Raw genomic sequence first — 16,997 nt, forward strand, 5'->3', positions numbered from 1 at the left:
GGCAGCGGCCGCGCCAGCGGACAGCCCGCGGAACGGCCGGGCCGCCCGCGCCCGCCGCGCCGGGTCAGTGCATCCCCTCTCCGTGCCTGTACATGCCGGGGCCGTGCGCCCCGCTGCGGGGGAGGGGGGGGGAACGGGCGCGGGGGGGGTGGGCGGTGCGGGGCAGCGCGCCCGCATGTGCGGAGCGGAACCGGCATCGCGGCCAGCGCCCGTGGACAGCGCGAAAACGTGTACCTGTATGTGTACGTGTGCACGCAGGTATAGGGCTTTGGGTTTTTAAGGGGGACTGGAGTTATTCAGGTGCAAGGAAAAAAAATGGGGTTGGGGGGCGGGGAGGACCCTGGAGGGCGAGGGGAGCAGCCCCGCAGCGGGCTGCGCCGCGGGGATGGGAGGGGGACTGGCGCTCCGCGGCCGCGCATGTCGGGGGCGCTGCGCTGGTTCCCGGGGTTGTGAGCGGGGTGCAGATCCCCCCCTGCCTTCGCGGTGCGCGCTTGCCGGGCGGTGGTGGTGCAGGTGAGTAAGGGGTTTGGGAATCTCCCGGGAATGCCCGCTGTCCTGCTGGGCCAGAGGTCGAGTATGGAGGGGTTTTCTCTTGGGGGCTGAGGGCTGGTGTTTGAGGAACCGGTGTTAACAGCGCTGTGGTTTTTCTGATGATGAAAGAGGTTGGAGTGTCGCCCTGTGTCCTTGGCGTTTAAACGGAGCCGGCATGTGTTCAGCAGCGGGGGTTTGCATGCAGAGCTTCACGGCTGCGGCTCCAAAGGCGCTGCTCGCCTTTAATGAGTTAAGCTGCCCGTTTAAAATAATCCCCTCCACCTCCCCTAATGTGCAAGGACGTATTGATCACCCCTCCCCAATTATTATTTAGTGATAAATGTTGCTTTCTGTGCTCAGTGTGTTGGCTGTTTTTAAAGATTCCTGGTTATTTCCCATATTGATAAATAAGTTCCATCTCCTTCCTGCCCGCCCCCCCCCCTTTTTCTCCTCCCCCAGAATTAAATTCCTGAGCAACAGCAAAAGCTGATGTCAGTGCTTCAGCTTGCATTGAGGGAGCTCTGTGCACAGGTCAGTAATTTGCCGTTTCGTTAGAAGGCAGGATGCAATGCAGTGCTGTTCTGTTAAGGATATTTGGATTTTTCTGGGCACAGATGCGTTTATCCTTTGTATTGCGGTAGTTATCAGCAGCTCCCCGGTGGGAGCGGGGCACTGGAGAAGCAGTGGAAGAGATCGTCACCATCCCAAGCAGCTAGTGATGACAGATGTGTTGGAAACCATTTGCTGGACGTTTTGGTCTCCCTCTGATTTGGGGTATAAAGGCAGACACCCTTTCCCCAGGAGACAGTCGGGGTGCCCAGGAAACCCTGAACAGGTAGTGCTGAGGCTTGTGCCTGGCAGTCCAGGGGCCATGTTAACCTTGAAAGCAGCTTGCCCGTGGAGCAGGGTTTAACGCTGGCGTGCATTGTCTCATCTTCCTCTGCTAAGGCAGAAGACTCGAGGCAGGGCTGCCTGCATGCCCCAAGGTGGCTGCGGGGAGCTTTGTTTTCAAAGGACTCAATGCATGGGAATTGGTGCTTCTGGATTTGGCCTTCCCTCAATCAGACGGGGTTTGCTCACGCTGTTGGAGGGTGCCTGTGCCAGGAGGACTGTCTCTGAGAAGAGGTTTGTTGGGGTTTGGGGGTCTGGCTAGGGGTTCCTGCTCTTGCTTTGGTTTTGCTTGTAGCAGTTCCCAAAATGAAGTAAGCTGCAGCACTGAGAACCCTCCTGGCCGTAGCTGGAGGTATTTGGGATTTTAAGATGCCTGCAAGGACTTTGCAGGTGCTTTGTCCCCAGTTTTGCCTGGCGCAGCCATTCTGGCAGAGCCTGGATGTGTAGGACTGTCCAAGCGGCTGGGACCAGAGACGACAGTTGGGTGCATGAGCAGCAGATGGGTGCCCAGACCCCTCTTTGCAGTGGCAGTAGGCAGAGATTCCTGCCCTCAGACCATCGGCAACACGCTTGAGCAGCACGAACCTGGGGCTTGAGGGTCTCGGAGCCAAGATGGCAGCATCTTGCACCAAAACGCTTTTAACCCAATAGATTCAGATCCCCAAGGCTTTCTTTTGCTCCTGCCTGGACACAAGGCAGGGAGAAGGGGAGGAGATCCTGCATCTAGCATTGCTGTTTAAAATTTAGTCTCAGCTATGGTTGGGAGGGCTGAGCAAAGTGGCCAGAGTCCTCAGGAGCATTCACCGGTGGCTCTGCATGGAGATTATTCTTTCAAACACTGCACTGTGCAAAGCATATTTTTGCTAGGTGCCAGGCACCTTGCTGAGAGAGCTACTGAAGAGCATGCCTTTGGAAAGCTATAGTTCACCTAAAATTAAAAGCAATGCCACTATTACTACCAGAACACCCCTGAGGGCTGGGTGGGACTTTTCAGTTGTCTGTTCCACACTGCCAAATCAGACGTGGGGAGGTGGGAGAAAACTAAATTCTCCCCCTGCAGACACATCCCCCCGCGCCCCCCCCCCCCAAAAACAAACAAACAAACAAACAAAACCCACAAAAAACCACAACAAAACAACCAAAACCTTTCCAAAGGCTGGAAACCCATTCTGGCTCTGGATTTCTGAACTTAATGAGTCAGAATATGAGTCTCCACTCCATTCCTACCACTTACCTCTGCACCAGCTACTGTAATCTACAGAAGAGATAGGGTGTGTGTGTGTTATAGATGGTTTTCCTCTTAGGATTTGCTTTGTTTCCTTTAAGTGAGTCTATTCTTAGGGATCAGAGGTTAGTTTCTCTGGTGTGCAGCTCAGCTCCCAAAGCCCTGGGTGCAGGCAGGTGCAGAGCATGTTAACGCAATCAGAGATGGAAGGAGGAAGAGGAGGTGCTCCAGTGCATGGCAGCCTTGATTTATGGTGCAGGCTGACAGGATGCTAATACTAAAACAGCTCTGGCAAACTGAGTCTTCTAGGAAAGGAGGTGATATAGAGCCTGCACATGCTGACTCCTCTCTGCCTGGTAGGACAGCTGGGGACTTGCACTAGGAGAGTTTGTAGACCTTTCTGCCCTCCAACATGATTTTAATGGCAGTGATAAGGGGGAGATGGCTGTAGAAACACCCAGCTGCTCCGGCTCCTCCAAGCACAGCCCCTGGGTCTCACCCACTCTTTCTTCCTGCTGTGCAGAGAAACTCCTGCAGCCAGAGAGGTAATGCTGTCATCCTGTGGGGAAACCTTCAGCACTCCTCTGCATCCCCATGCCCTCTGGGTTTTAAAACCTGTTTTTCAAGCTTTACATATCTTCTCTGAAGATACACCTGTCCTGCCTGATGCCAGGTGGGAAGGAGGCACTTGACGTAATTAAGGGCAAGCTTGGGAAAGCTAGGTGAGTGGCCTGGGAGCATTCATCAGATAAGAAGCTAAACAAGCTCTTTGATCAAGATTTTCTCAAGCTAGCTCAGGAGACCTGCGCATATTTCATTGCAGGGTTATAACACAGCCAGGGGAATGTGAGTGGGATAAAAAACTGACCATGCCAAGTTGCTCTGCACTAATGGTATCCGGAGCTGCCCGCAAAGCCGGGAAGAGCTTGTGGCTTGATACGAGGCAGTGCATGTTTCCACAGGGATGGTGGGTGGTGTATTGCACCCTGGCAATGGCAGACTATTTGGCTGCTCCTCTAATGGAGAGGGAGACCATGGCATGTGGATGTGTCACATCCCCACGGGAGAGATGCTCTGCCAGAAGTGGGCCAGCAGCTGCGACCATGGTGGGACATAACAAGCTCTGGCAGCAATGGGTGCCTTGGTCGCCCCTTCTCTTTAGTGTGATTTAATGGAAAGGAAAACAAGCTCTTACGTCTTCTTCTTTTTTTTTTTTTCCCAAGAGCTCTTCGTAGACTTTCCACCCAACCTTTGGGTCAGTGCTGTCTAAGAGGCTCCTTTTGGCTCTCAACTATCTCCACTTTGAGCAAGGAGAGTAAGATGAGGGGAGAGCCATGTTAGGGGGCTGTGCCCAGCACAGAGCCGTGTCCAGCATGTGCTGCAGACTGCTGTGGCTCCTGTAGGATAGCTTATTCCATCTCTCTGCTATTTGGCTCTTCCTCTGAGGTTTTCTAGACCCAACTGGACAGGGTAATCTAGGCTATTGTGCAGGGGGCTTCTTTCTGTGCTTTGCTCAGAGATTCTGAGGGGGTTTTTTTTGTGTTCCTCTGGACTTCCAGTTTCCAACAGTGACAGGTAGTGCTTGTTTGCATTATGCTTTTAAAGAACTGGTATTTCAAAAGATAGCTGCAGTGGTAACTCAGGCTGGGATCAGAAGAAAACCTGGAGATGCTTACTGGAAACTGGTCCAGGACATGGAGAGTCTCCTAGCGCACACAGGGAGCAATAACAGCACAGAAATGCAGGCACTGTGTTGCATGAAGGTGAAAAAAGGGATGCATTTTGTACTGACTTGAATCAAGAGCATGCCAGCAACCTGTTTGGGCTGAAAATCCTTCCTTGATTCCCTCTTTTCATCCTGCTCGTGTTATGCCTTTTTCCATGTTGTTTGCTGTGTGTGGAAAGCCCTCACGGTTCCTGTTTGCCCACCTCAATGTGTGTGTGCATGACTTCTCTGCCTTCTTACAGCTTTTTTAAACCAAGCATTCAGGTGTCTTGGGACAGAGACCTTATTTACCAGGAATTTCTCCAGAGCCCTTCAGGGTGCCCTTGCAATTTGCAAAAGAGGCTCTCTGTGTAGCATTTCTGCATGCTGAGTTATGGTGAGAATAATTCCTGAGCCTACTGATGACTAGTAACATGTCATTTGATGACCAGAAGGACAAGACGACCTGTTCTGATGTGGATGTTAACTCTCCTTTAAGGGAGAGAGAGGTTGGACCAGATGAACTCCTGAGGTCTCTTCAAACCTAAATTATTCCATGACTATTCCATAAACAACCCACCATCCTGCTTATCCCAGGCTTTTGCAAAATGCCTGTTATTAGGCAGTGATGGTGAGGGGACATGAAACAAGGTGGACCACTGCTTTGATCCTGCATGGCGGTTTCAATGACAGCATGATCCTGGCATTCTCCCCTCTGCAGCCCTGCTAATGATGCTGCGTGTCTTTCCGGTTTGTCCCTGCCTCCCCGCCTTACTCATCCGGCACGTAGGTGCACAGTGTGCCCACATCCACAGCTTTGCATCCTGCCTCTTTGCTTCTTTTTCATAGGGGATTCAGTTTGTAAAGGAGTGCTGCTGTCTAAAACTAGCACGTGCAGCAGAAGCTGTGGTAGGAATTTCGGTTGGTTCCTTAGGTGATTGCAGGGTTTTTTTCATCAAGCAAGTCAAGACCTTCCCACACATTAAACCTGCTTCTGCTTCAATCGCACATCTCCCACTGATATCCAGCCCCTCTTGGGTAATGCCGGGCAATCTTTGCTGCAAACAAAGAGGGTCCATCAGTGCCGGGGGCATGCTGTTGAAAAGCCACCGAGAAGCATCTACAGCATCTAATTGTTCTTGTGTTGCCTCTAACGACCCTAATTTCCAGGCTTTTGATGGTGGCCTGGTCCTCCTTGAGCTGTAACTTGAGTGGAGTTACTCATGCCATCTTCATCTGCCTTGGCTGGCAGCCCTTCATGGGGAGTGCATGGGCACAGCCTGAGCCTTGCTTGGCACTTGAGGCTGTGGAGTAGAGGGCTGGTGCAGAGAGGGTGCCAGCACTGCTGATTTGTGAGCTAGCCTGTGAAACACCAAGGTAACTACGTTGGTGATGATCAGTGGACCATGTAGAGATGTCTCCACCAGTTTTCCTAGCTCAGTGGAGCTGAGAGCCAGAAGCTAAGTGAATCTGGAGCTCACCTAAACACCTTACCCACTGTTCACTGCAGTTTTAGCTCTTCTGATGGGAAGTCAGAAGAACATGGCAGGGTAGGAAGGTGACCCAGAGGGATGAGCCTCCAGCCAAAAGGGAGTCACGGCTGTCTGAATTATTCTGTGGGGTGGTGAAAGGACAAAATGCCTCCCGCACACCGAGCAAAGTTGACTGCTGCAAAAAATCCAAATGCAAATCTCTGACTGGGCAGAATCACCCCAGACACATCCTTTTGTAAAGCACTTGCATTATACCATTAAAAATAGATTGGTGTGTTCTCTGCTTGTTTGCTGAATGCTGATGCCTCTAATTCTGCATCATCCTCACAATCCCTTCTGCTTTGAGCTTGGCTGCCTCTTTGTCTGGCACCTGAGCAAGGTTCATTCAGCAGTAAGTGATAAAAAGATACGTGTGAGCTCTAGCAGGACAGGCAGGGAGGTGAGTAGGACTGAACTGATCTTACTTTGCTGGGGGGTCAACATGCAGCCCTAAAGGAGCAGGGCTTGCTGTGATCACCCATGCTTTCTGTTGCATGATGCAGAAGCAGGGATGAGTGAGACCTGCTGGTGTGGAAACAAGTTGGAGGATGTTGAGGCTCTGGGTGGATGTCATGATGTATCTCTGGGTTTTTTTTCAAACTGTGGTTAAAAAAAAAATACATCTATCATGCTTCAGTGTTTGCGTGGAGTTGGTGAGGGGAATATTGCTGTTTGCTTCCCCATGAATGAGTTAATCTGGAGTCCCACCCACAATAGCAGCCATGAAATGGGTTAAGAGAGAAGACCCATATTGCAAAATGATGCAATATCCAGTGTTCAGTGAAGGGGCTAGGCTGTAGGATTTCTTACATGAAGAATCATGGCATCTGCCCGGCAAGCCATGGCTTGGTGTGGTCAATGAGCATGTGCTTGTCTGGTATGGAGGTGGAGGATGTCCTGCAAAATACTTTGACCTCCATCTCAACTCAGATTAACCAAACAAAACCACCTGGTAATGAATCTCAGCCCTCAAGGGAAAGGAGAATGGGGCAGAAATATCACCTTGGGCTTTGCCTGTCTTCTGTGTTTTTTTTAGATAAAGATAACCCCTCGAAACCTGGAGGTAGCACCTTGTCATTGCTGGGGTCAGAGACAGAGTCTGAGCTGACAACTCAAGTGCTAATTCATTCCAAACCTGTGAGCAATTTAGCTATTGTGTGCATATAGGAAACTTACCAAACCTTGAACCAGGTGAGAAAAGTCTTGCAAAGCCTATGTTGCTGCCCTGGGGGATGTCTCATCCCATGGCAAAACAGCATAGCCCCTTGCATTTGAGTTGAATTCTGGGTCACCTAAGGAGGGCCAGAGTTTCTGCAGGCATAGAATATGTAACTGTGGACATTGGCCTCTGCTGTCTGGAAACCTGTGCTAGGATTTGCACCTCAGGTTGCACCAGTTACTGTCAGAAACTGTGTAAAACCTGCCAGGAGGCAGTGACATGATTGCTCTTCAATGAGGCCAGGCGTCCTGTTTGTCATTTAAATTTGGGGTACTAATGACACTGCACTGGGCAGGTGCCAGCGGGCTGCCCCTGTGTTTGCTAGGTGCTTGCTTCACCAGCCTTGGCCTCACCTGTGACTGTCCCTGGTGCTCTGCTGAGATGAACAAATTCCTGTCACTTGGGATTGTCTTAAGAAGTGAAATATTCATGTATTTATCTGCAGCCTTGAGGACCCACAGATTAATACTGTGGTTTCTTTCACTTAGCATGTAGGTATTGTGGAAAATAGTACAGATATTCTGTCCTGGAGACCTTTTTTCCTGGAGACTGCAAATGCACCCAACAGGTAGTTATGGTGTCTGGTGTCCTAGGAAGAGAGAGATGAACCAGCCCTGTATCTAACTGCATACCTTTCTGGGTTGCTTCTGTCTGCTCTTGTTGCAAGAAGGCAAACAAGCTATTGGAGATCCCCAAAATAAGCCTGTTGGACTCATGGCGTCATGCAGCAAATGATGGGGATATCAGTGCACAGCAAGGGCCCTTGAAGCATCAGTAGAACTAGATTTTCCTCTTCCAGTGTAACCTGTCCTCTGTGATGTGTGCCAAGGTGCTTAAAGCAGAAGGTGCTTTCAGCTCTGAGACCCTGGTCAGCTCTCAGACTGGCAGGGTGGTGAAATGGGATAGCTTTAGAAAGCAGCATGCTGGGGAGCTCCATCCTCAGCATGGGCAAAGGCAGCAATTAAATGGCTGGCTGGTCATGGATAACGTTTGGTCTTAGCTTTTGTAGGCTTCAAAATGAAAGCTCGTGTTTATACTAAAGGGAAAAAAACATATAAATAATGTTTAAATCACAAGTCTAAGAGAAGGAGATACTGGCCTTGTAGTCTAGGCTCTGGCTAAATTCCCTTCCCTGCTGTCCCCATTGGCTTTTTCTGGCCGTATCTCTAGACTGACCACCACAGCTGCAGTCAGAAAGTTTTCTGGGAATGGCCAGTGTGCAAATCCTTAAATGCAGCTGGGTTGCTTTGGTAGAAGAAGGCTAGGAGACAATTGCGTTTGCAGTCACAGCCCATCCAAAGCTGCTGGGATAACATAACATCAGGTGGGGGGGCGTGAAGGACCACTTTTGCTTGGCTCAGTTGCAACCAGAGGAGCCAATCTGCTCTTAGGGCTGCTTGGGAAAGACTCACTTGCAGCTGGGTATGACTTGTTCCCTATCCTTTCATCCCTGTGTTCTTGTCTGTGGCTTGAGCGTGAGCAGCCCCTGTGCTGCCAGCTACGTACCCAAGGCTGACCAACTCCATGCCAGCACTGCCACGTGCCTCCACGCCACATCCCTTGGCCAGGGTGAATGCACCATCTGGCGTTTTGTTGAAGGACAGTCCTGGTCCTTCATCCACATCCTCCAGTGGAAAACGCCTTCTGGAGTGGGGGCTGCAGATGCAGAGGGCAAATGGGAAGTGCGAGGAGGCAAGCAGGTGCTGCTCGGCTGTGTGCAGCTCCTTGCAGGGCTCCCCACCACGCTGCTTCCAGCCTATGGGAATTGAAAGGAGACTGCGGCATAGAAAGGAGGAGGGGAAAAAAAAATCCTGAGATCAGCGAGCAGCTGGGTTTGAAACCCTGGAAAAGGTGCAGTGGCTGCCTCCTGGTGATGTGCTGTGGGAAGAAGGGGAGGCTGCCCTTTCCCCTCTTCTTGAAGGGAAGACTGGAAGAGAGGGACACCTCACCCCTTCATGGAGGAGGTGACCGGGGTGTCTTGTCCCAGGGGGAGAATGTCTGTGGTGTGTATGGAGCTGAGATACCGGGATGTGAGATCAGCATGGATGAGGCTGGGGAAGGGAGACCTCTGTCTACCCTGGGAAAAACCCCTGTGGGGGGGTAGAGCAGGGCAGCAGGTTGCATTGGCATCTCCCCTACATCTTCATGCAGCTGGGACTAGGGAGATGTTGTTCCTTCCGCCCTTGAGATTCACTGCAGAAAGGTGAGTGAGCAGACTTTGCATCTAGGTTAGTGGATGTGGTTAGTGGTGTTTCTCGTCTTCATTTTAAGGAGAAAAAGGGAAAAAAACCCATACTGTTTTTCCATCATCAAGCAGAGAAATCTTTTGTGCTGCTTTTTTAAAGGGACCTTGAGTAGCTGCTAAGAAATCATCAGCAGTTACATCACCTCCAAAGCTGCTACTGCAGGCACCTAACAGCTTTGTCCCACTGCCACCCTGCCGGGATCATTAGTGCTCCAAATTCCTCGCCCTTGGAGAAAGCCTGCATCTCTTGCTGGGAGGGAGAAGCCACTACGCAGTTTTTGATGCTATGAGTGGCACAAGATCAGTAGATGAGCTGAGGTTCACAGCAGATGGGACAGAGCAGGGGGACACATCCTGGAGTTTCCTAACCACATCTCATTTGCTAAACTCGGTGCCTCAGCCCATGCAGGACCTAAGCATCTTTCAGGAGTGAGCTGAAGGTGCTGCAGTAGCATCGCCTCCGGCCGGAGACACAGCCGTTGCCTGGCAGCTGCGGGTTTCCAGGGAAACCAGAGGTGATAACTTGTTAATGAGCCCTGCGTCCCTGATTGCTGCTGCAAAATAATAATAATTAGTAATAGGCCCGTGATTTAGGAATTCCTCAAACAGCGTGAGCCTGCCAAGGGGAGTCTGCTAAGTGCTGAAGCACTTGAAAGAAGTGAGGGGATGGGGAGGGAAAAAAAGGGTGGAGGACTTGGCAAAAGTGCCATGTTTTACATCTTAATAAGTGTCTGGAGAACTGAGGGCCAGTGGGGTCCAGTCAGCATCCCAGTGGTAAGCCTGGGGCTGGTGACAAGGCTGACCTGGATGGATGAAGGAGTCCTGGCCAGGCAGCATTTCAGACATGGATATTTCTCCAGGTGGGCTGCAGGAGAAATAGCCAGATCACTTAGCTCAGTGTTGCTGGGTCCCTGGTGGAGACTGCAGTTCTTCAGTAATGGCTGCTTTTGTGGGTTACTGGAGACAAACAAGCAGATGTTTCTCTGTGGTGCTCTTATCTGTTGGTAAAATCAAGGTGGAGATGCCACCAGAAGAGCATACTTCTGGGATGAGCATCACAGGAAGCATGTTGTAGACCCAGTCTCGCATGATGGAAACAGGTTCACGGGGTCAGACCTGCATCCTGCACCAAAGCTGGCCTGCCTGAGGCAGTGAGCAGAGCAGCTCCTTGACTGGACCACGTGTGGAGGGTAGAGCTTGCCAGGACATAATCACAAACTTAGTGCAAAGAGTGGGCATGCTGGTTAGTGAGGTTTATGGTTGCTACAGAGACAAGCTGGCCTTCCAGTTGATGTCTCCAGAGCAAGAGAAAACAGATCTGTACCCTTCCCATACCATGACTCTCATCTGTGGGTCTTGTGCAAGGGAAGTGGCCTCCACCTTGGTGACCTATGTTGAGCCAGCACAGGGATGAATTCCTGTGGTCTGTCGTATCCCACAGACTCAGGCTGGGACATGTTTCAGGATTTTTTGCTCTCTTGCCTGGCTTGACCAGAAGACAGTTATAGCCTGGATGAACACTTATCCTTAGTCTGGCTTGCTGCTCGCATCTGTCACACTCGTGACTCGTGTGGCCAGCACCTTTCTCCTAACACGTGTCCATGAAGGCGATGCTGGGGGCAGAGTCCTGACGAGCAGGCAGTTGGCTCAGCCTGTGTGTAAGCTCTGCCTGTCTTTCTGTCCCTCAGCTGAATCGTGGCTTCTCCTGCTTGACTGTCCCCATTCAGCTAAGCCTTGTGCCCGTCTCCTCATTACAGGCACTCCAGGGAGAGGTGGGATTAAAGGATTATGGTAATGTTCTTCAGGAACACTCAAGAAGATTAAGATGGCTTTAATAAACTGATAAGAGAAGGACATAGCTATGTTTCGGAAACCCTAATTTAGGTTTGAGGTTAACATTTTCCTCTGGTCTCCTGTCACCATGGTGAGAAGATCTCTTGCTTCAACTGTTCCATGGCTGTGCCTGTTCCTTCAGTTTTCCTTTTGAACCATCTGAGCAGAAAGACACCTCTTCCTTCCTTCTCTGGTAGATTTCCCAGGTACAGAGGCGTTAGAGCTCCTTCTTCTCAGAGGCCATCTCACGCACAGCCTGTGAGGTACTGTGAAGGTCTCATAGGCTCTCCTGGTACCTGGGGTACCTGTTAGCTGGGGATGAATCCACCATCCCTTAGTCTGACTTCAAAATGTCCTGTAGTTGCTGGCAGAGAAGTGGCTCATCTGTCTTTGACCTGCCTGCACATACTCTTAGAGAAGTCCTTGTAACTTGGGTCTAATGCCAAGGTTGCAGCACCCTATGACCATACTCAGTCATCTTTAACCCCCATAAAGGCTCCCAGAAAGAGGGGCAGAACAGACCAATTTTGCCCTGCCTTCCCCCATATCTTTTGGGTGGAGCTGGGAGTGGGACCTGGCTGATGTGTCAGACGTGTCTGCCACCAGGCCCACCTGGGCTCATTGAAGCGAACACTGACCTGGGAAACCTCCTCATGTGTCTTCTCCAATTTCTTCCACCCAAGCTCTTGGTTATCTGCCAGAACTTCACGCATGGAAGGCCTCTTCTGAACAGGTTTCTCTTGGAGCAGTTAGGCAATCAAGGATCTGTTATCTTTCTTACACCTCTCTATTTGTGTCTGAGACCCCCAGAGTTTATGCCTTGCTCATTATCTGGAGAGCAGATACCGTGTTATTCTCAGAGGTACTATGCAATGTGTACCCCCCTGTTGGATCACTCCTTCCTTCCACTCTAGTCTTTCACTCCCATCCCTCTGCTGCTATATTATCCTCATCTGTTTTGTCTGCCAACTCTCTCCATTCCCTTTTTATTTCTTAGATGTAATTGGAAGAGCTGAGAAGAATTTGTAGCCTGGTGTCCTGATTGGGAAGGGAAGCAGAAAGTGATTTGGGGAGTGGGGCGTGAAAGGAAGACGAAAGGGAAAAGCTGGCTAATTTGCATCCTTTCTGAGTGCCCTGGCTCTATAGCCAAGGTACAGCAGGGGGTCTTCTGGCAAGAGGGTAGCAACATAATGAGGTGTGTCATATCCCAGCAAGAGCCAGCCTCACTCTCCCTCAGACCCCCTAATTAGAACTGTTTCAATTTTTAAGCCCCCCTGGAGGAGTGCTAGGGGGAGGCGAGAGGAGCAGGGTTCCTGCAGCAGGGGGACTGTCAGCTGCCTGCTGAGGGGACAGCACTAATTGGAGTCATCACGAGGAGCCGCAGAGCTATACAAGCTTGCTGTGGGGCTGGGAACAGAGATGCTGTAGTGTTGCAGAGCTGCCAAAATGCTTTGTGCCAGGACGAGCCATCACTTTAGGGGATTTCCACACACCCCCCTCCCCATTTGAGTGAATGCATTGGCAGAGGCAACAAGGGTGTGAGACAGGGACAAGGGGGGATTGCATATCCTATTGTGGCCTTGTATTGGGAGCTTGGATCTTGAGGCTGAAGCCTGGAACATTTATTCTCTGCTTTGGGAGGCAGGTCTGGTAACCCAGAGAAGTTGAGGCTGTTAATGCTGGAGTCAGAGCCAGAGCAAAAGGTAGAACCTCCGTCCTCATATTCTGTGGCTTTCCATCCTTTTTCTGCAAGCTGGCTGTGTCCTCCAGGTTTGGTGACTGGTAACTGAGGTCCCTGTCATTTTACCTAGTAGTATGTCCTACCTAGGCATCTTTTTGGTGTCTTGAGCTATTTGCATTTATCTCAGATAAAGATGACTCGTAAGCCTTCTCTAGTCCGTGGACCAAATCCTGGCCCTGCAGAAGTCAATGAAAATCTTTACACTGGCTTTTTCAGGCATGGTATTCATAGTCCTCTTAATTCATGTGCATTAAAGCTTCCATGCTACAGCTTGTGGGTTCTCTCTAAAACACCGTCTGGCAGGAACAAGAGGAGCCTGGTAATAACCCAGTCTTATTTTCTGAATGACTGCAGTGGCATTAAAACCTAATGCCATTAAAACATGCCTACAATGACATGTGCCATTAGAACCTAAGAAGACACCCTGAGCTGAATGCCCCTTAGTCTGCCTGTTACTTTTGCAGATGCCATGGGCTGGATGTGGAGGAAGCTTGTTCTTCTGGTAGCACTTCAGAGAGCACTAGGCTCACCCCCTCCTCAGTTTCTAAGATGGAGTCCAGATACGTACCCCTGTATACAAACCCCCCTTGAAAGTCTGTGCAAGTTAAATACTGGAAGGCAGTAGCCACTTTGGGACCATCTTGGTCCAAGTATGGACCATCTTGGCCCCTGGTATGTCCGCCTGTCAAAGACAGTGCATCGAGGTGGGCCAGGTTGGCAAAAGGTGTCTGTGCAACAGGTGGCTCTGTAGATGCTCTGACCTGAAAGGCTCCTAAACAAGGTCTAAATGTGGTAAGAACTGTAAAGAAGGTGATTAGGGAAAGGGTATGCATGGCCTCTTACTGTGCAAGTAGTAAGTGTCACCCAAAGGAGCTATTGGTTAGCAGACTTGGAGCAAACCAGGGAAAGGACTTCATCATAGCTGGCAAACCATTCCCCTCCCTGCCAGTGGCCACTGTGCCTATTAAAAGCAGACATGGCTTCAAACAGCAATTAGACAAATTAATGGAAGAAAGATTCACTGAGGGCTATTAAATACAAAGAGAAAACCTCTGGTTTGAGCAGTCTGGAGCCATAGATGCCTGTGAGCTCAGAGAATATACCTAGAAAGTGTGGCTTGTTTACTCTTACAAAGTTCTGAAGACATCTTCTGAAGCTCTTGGGGACTTGGCCAAAGATAAGTGTTGTGTCCTGCCCACCTGACTGGTTGTCTTCTCCGTTCCTGTCTTTTCAGGTTCAGCACAATGAGTTGGCATCCTGGGTATTAGCAGTGTGAGGAGACCAGGATAGGTGCTGCCCTGCTCACCCCTTACACCTCACTTGTTCCTCTTGGGGAGACAGGTGCTGGCATCCCTGCCCTTCTGCCCCTTGCTTCCCACTCGCCGCAGAGGGGACAGGCCCGTTATGGCTGGGGATAGGTTCCCACGCAAGGTGATGGACCCAAAGAAGCTGGCCAGCCTCCTGAGGAACGGAGCAGAGGGCACACTGGTCATTGACAGCCGCTCCTTCGTGGAGTACAACTCCTGGCACGTCCTTAGCTCTGTCAACATCTGCTGCTCCAAGCTCGTCAAGAGGAGGCTCCAGCAGGACAAGGTATCCATCACGGAGCTCATCCAGCCCGCTTCCAAGATGAAGGTAGGGAATCTGGTCCTCACCTTTCCTGGTGCACGTTCACATTCTCTTCCTCAGTAGAAGGGGGCAGGCTGGGGGTGGGATTCAGACTGGCCTATGGGCTGTCTAAGCCTAGTATGTGCATTCTCCTCCACCATCCCTTGAGCCCAGTATCTGCTGGCATTTCTCTGGCACCCTTCGTAGAGCTGGAGCATGAGTTCATGCAGCCACAGCACTGTCCTTGGCAACCTGTTTGTTGCTCCCACCGCAGTGATGCAGCTCCCTGCTCCAGGAGCCCTCCCCCGGCAAGTCAAACAAGTATATTAGCCTTAGGACTTGTCGTATGCCAGCAAACAACCCCCCCCCCCCCCAAGCCTTCCTAGAGCTGTAAGCTTAATCCCCTGCTAAAAACTCTTCCCCTCCCCTCTGTCATCTCTAACTCCATTCAGGACATGTAATCCTCCTCCCCTGTGACGCCAGAAGCTCTTATCCGGTGTCATGGCATATTATCTCTCCCAGGCTCCTCTCTCTGTCGCTCCTGGTTAAATAATAGAGATGGCTCAGAGCCACGGAACTGGGCTGGAGCCCCGGCCAGGACAGCGCCGGGTGCCCCGGGGTGCCATGTCCCGGCTCCTGCCGAGAGGGCAGCGCCGCGGGGCCGGGCTGCGGGACGAGCCGGAGGCTGCTTTGCCGCCGCAGCCCGCCCTCCCGCCGGCTCGCTTTTACCGTCCGTCCCCCCCGCCTCAGCCTTGTAATTTTATGGCAAAGCGAGGGTAATTCAGGCGATTAATCAAATGCTGGGCCCAGCTGGAGCCATCTGCGACGCGTCCCCCCCCGGCGCCCCGCGCAGCCGCCGCATTGGCTGCCGGTGACATCAGCGCGGGATCAGGGGCTGGCAGCGGGGGGGCGGCCCCGCGCCAATCTGCTGCCGCGCTGCTCGGGGCGCCGCGAGTCGGGGGGGATTGCGGAGACTGATTCCTGAAAGGCTTTAGCTGCTCTTAAATCCCCCAGAGAATCAAGCAGAATAATCAGTTTTTCGCCAGCTCGGAGGGAGCGCGGGGCGGCCGCCCCCCCCCCCCGGCCAGGGTCACCTCTGCGGCGGCCGCCGTCACGTGGAGCGGCAGCAGCGCGAGGGGGAGGAGGAGGAGGATGGGGAGGGGGGAAGCATGGAAGAGTTAACATCAGCTGATGCTGCCCGCCTGCAAACCTGCAGCTTGGCAGCCGCAGAGGAGCAGCGGCTCCTCGGGATCGGCGGATCCGTTCTGCCCATCCCTGCTCTGTCCCCGTAGGAGGAGCAATCGCCTCTTCCTCACTCGTGGGTCACTGTGTAATGGTCCGGGTATCAGCTGGGACTGTATTCGGCTATCACCAGGGGTGCTAGAGCGGTGGAGAATTCACAGCTTTTTCCTTTTCTCTTTGGTATGGTTGAAATCTCTCCTGGCACACCCGCGGGCAGGAGGCACCGTGTCCCTCCTGCTGCTCTTCACAGCCCCTGCTGCACTCACCACTTGCGTGCTGGCCCTCCCAGTACACACTGCCTGGGAATTAATTAAGCTTCAAGGCACCCTTGTGAGGTTAAGCCACTTGCCCTGGGAAGTTGGAGGGGGGGTCCAGAGGGTCATGGCTGTGTGCTCCTCTGGCATAAAGCAGGGATGGTGGCCATCGGTCAGGGTGTCCGAGCCTTTTCATGCACTCACCTGTGAGTTTGCATTTTGGGGTGATGAACTCTTCTCACCCCCTTTCTCTTTCCCCCTTGCCTCCAATTTCAGCTACTTAGGTCCTGGATGTATTTTTGGACCCCTCAGAAATCAGTATGGTCTACTGTCTCAAAGTGCACAGACCCTCAGAGGGGGATGCTAAAAGCTGGTTTAGACCTCCTCTGTTACCCCTTGTATCATCTCCCTGCCTCCACCTGCCATTGCCGCCCAGCGCACAACCCACCCCCCAGTCCTGTTCTGCCCCTGGCTTCCCGCACCAGGGCTGGGGGAGACAGTGGGGCAAAGCAGGGGGGGACAGGGGTCATGGCTGGTGTTGGGAGCAGATGGCAGGAAGGGTGACATCAGTGGCGCAATTGTCCGGCCCCATTATTCCTCCTGACGGGCCTCCCACCCTTCTCCCGTTTCCGGCTCCTGGCTGGGGCTGCTGAGACAAAGGCAGCCAGCAGCAATGTGGGACTGCCCAGGCAGGGGCAGGGCAGCCCTGAGCTCCCATCTCATCCTGCTCCTCCTCATCTGCCCAGTGCAAAGAGAGTTCAACCTGCTCATCCCAGCTCCGGGATGCCCTGGGCGGCAGTTGCCTTCTGGGGAAGGATGCAAGGGCTGATGCCGAGCAGAGCTTTTGGGCAGTCCTGCCTACCTCTCCCTTCTGCTTCTCCTGCATGTGCACAGACAGGGGGGATGAGAGCACTTGTCTAATTTACTTTTCCCAGTGTTTGCACCTCTCTGATCCATACTGCTATTGAGGA

At 52.1% G+C, this 16,997-nt stretch overlaps 1 protein-coding gene across 4 annotated transcripts in view; it reads left to right on the top strand.

Annotated features, from left to right (window-relative positions):
- Nucleotides 1-16,997, top strand: part of DUSP8 (dual specificity phosphatase 8) — a 42,288-nt gene continuing 25,291 nt past the window's right edge. The window contains exons 1-2 of one of the 4 annotated variants that reach the window (XM_051622563.1): nucleotides 1-63; nucleotides 14,157-14,557. In XM_051622563.1, coding sequence (XP_051478523.1) covers nucleotides 14,327-14,557 — 231 coding nt within the window. In that variant the 5' untranslated portion in view covers nucleotides 1-63; nucleotides 14,157-14,326. Of the gene's footprint in view, nucleotides 64-183; nucleotides 259-496; nucleotides 514-1,043; nucleotides 1,063-14,156; nucleotides 14,558-16,997 lie in introns of those variants that run through there. The other 3 variants (XM_051622564.1, XM_051622562.1, XM_051622565.1) reach the window with 3 other exon arrangements.

The sequence above is a fragment of the Apus apus genome, chromosome 5 (genome assembly GCF_020740795.1).
Source record: "Apus apus isolate bApuApu2 chromosome 5, bApuApu2.pri.cur, whole genome shotgun sequence".
Taxonomy (NCBI): Eukaryota; Metazoa; Chordata; class Aves; order Apodiformes; family Apodidae; genus Apus; species Apus apus.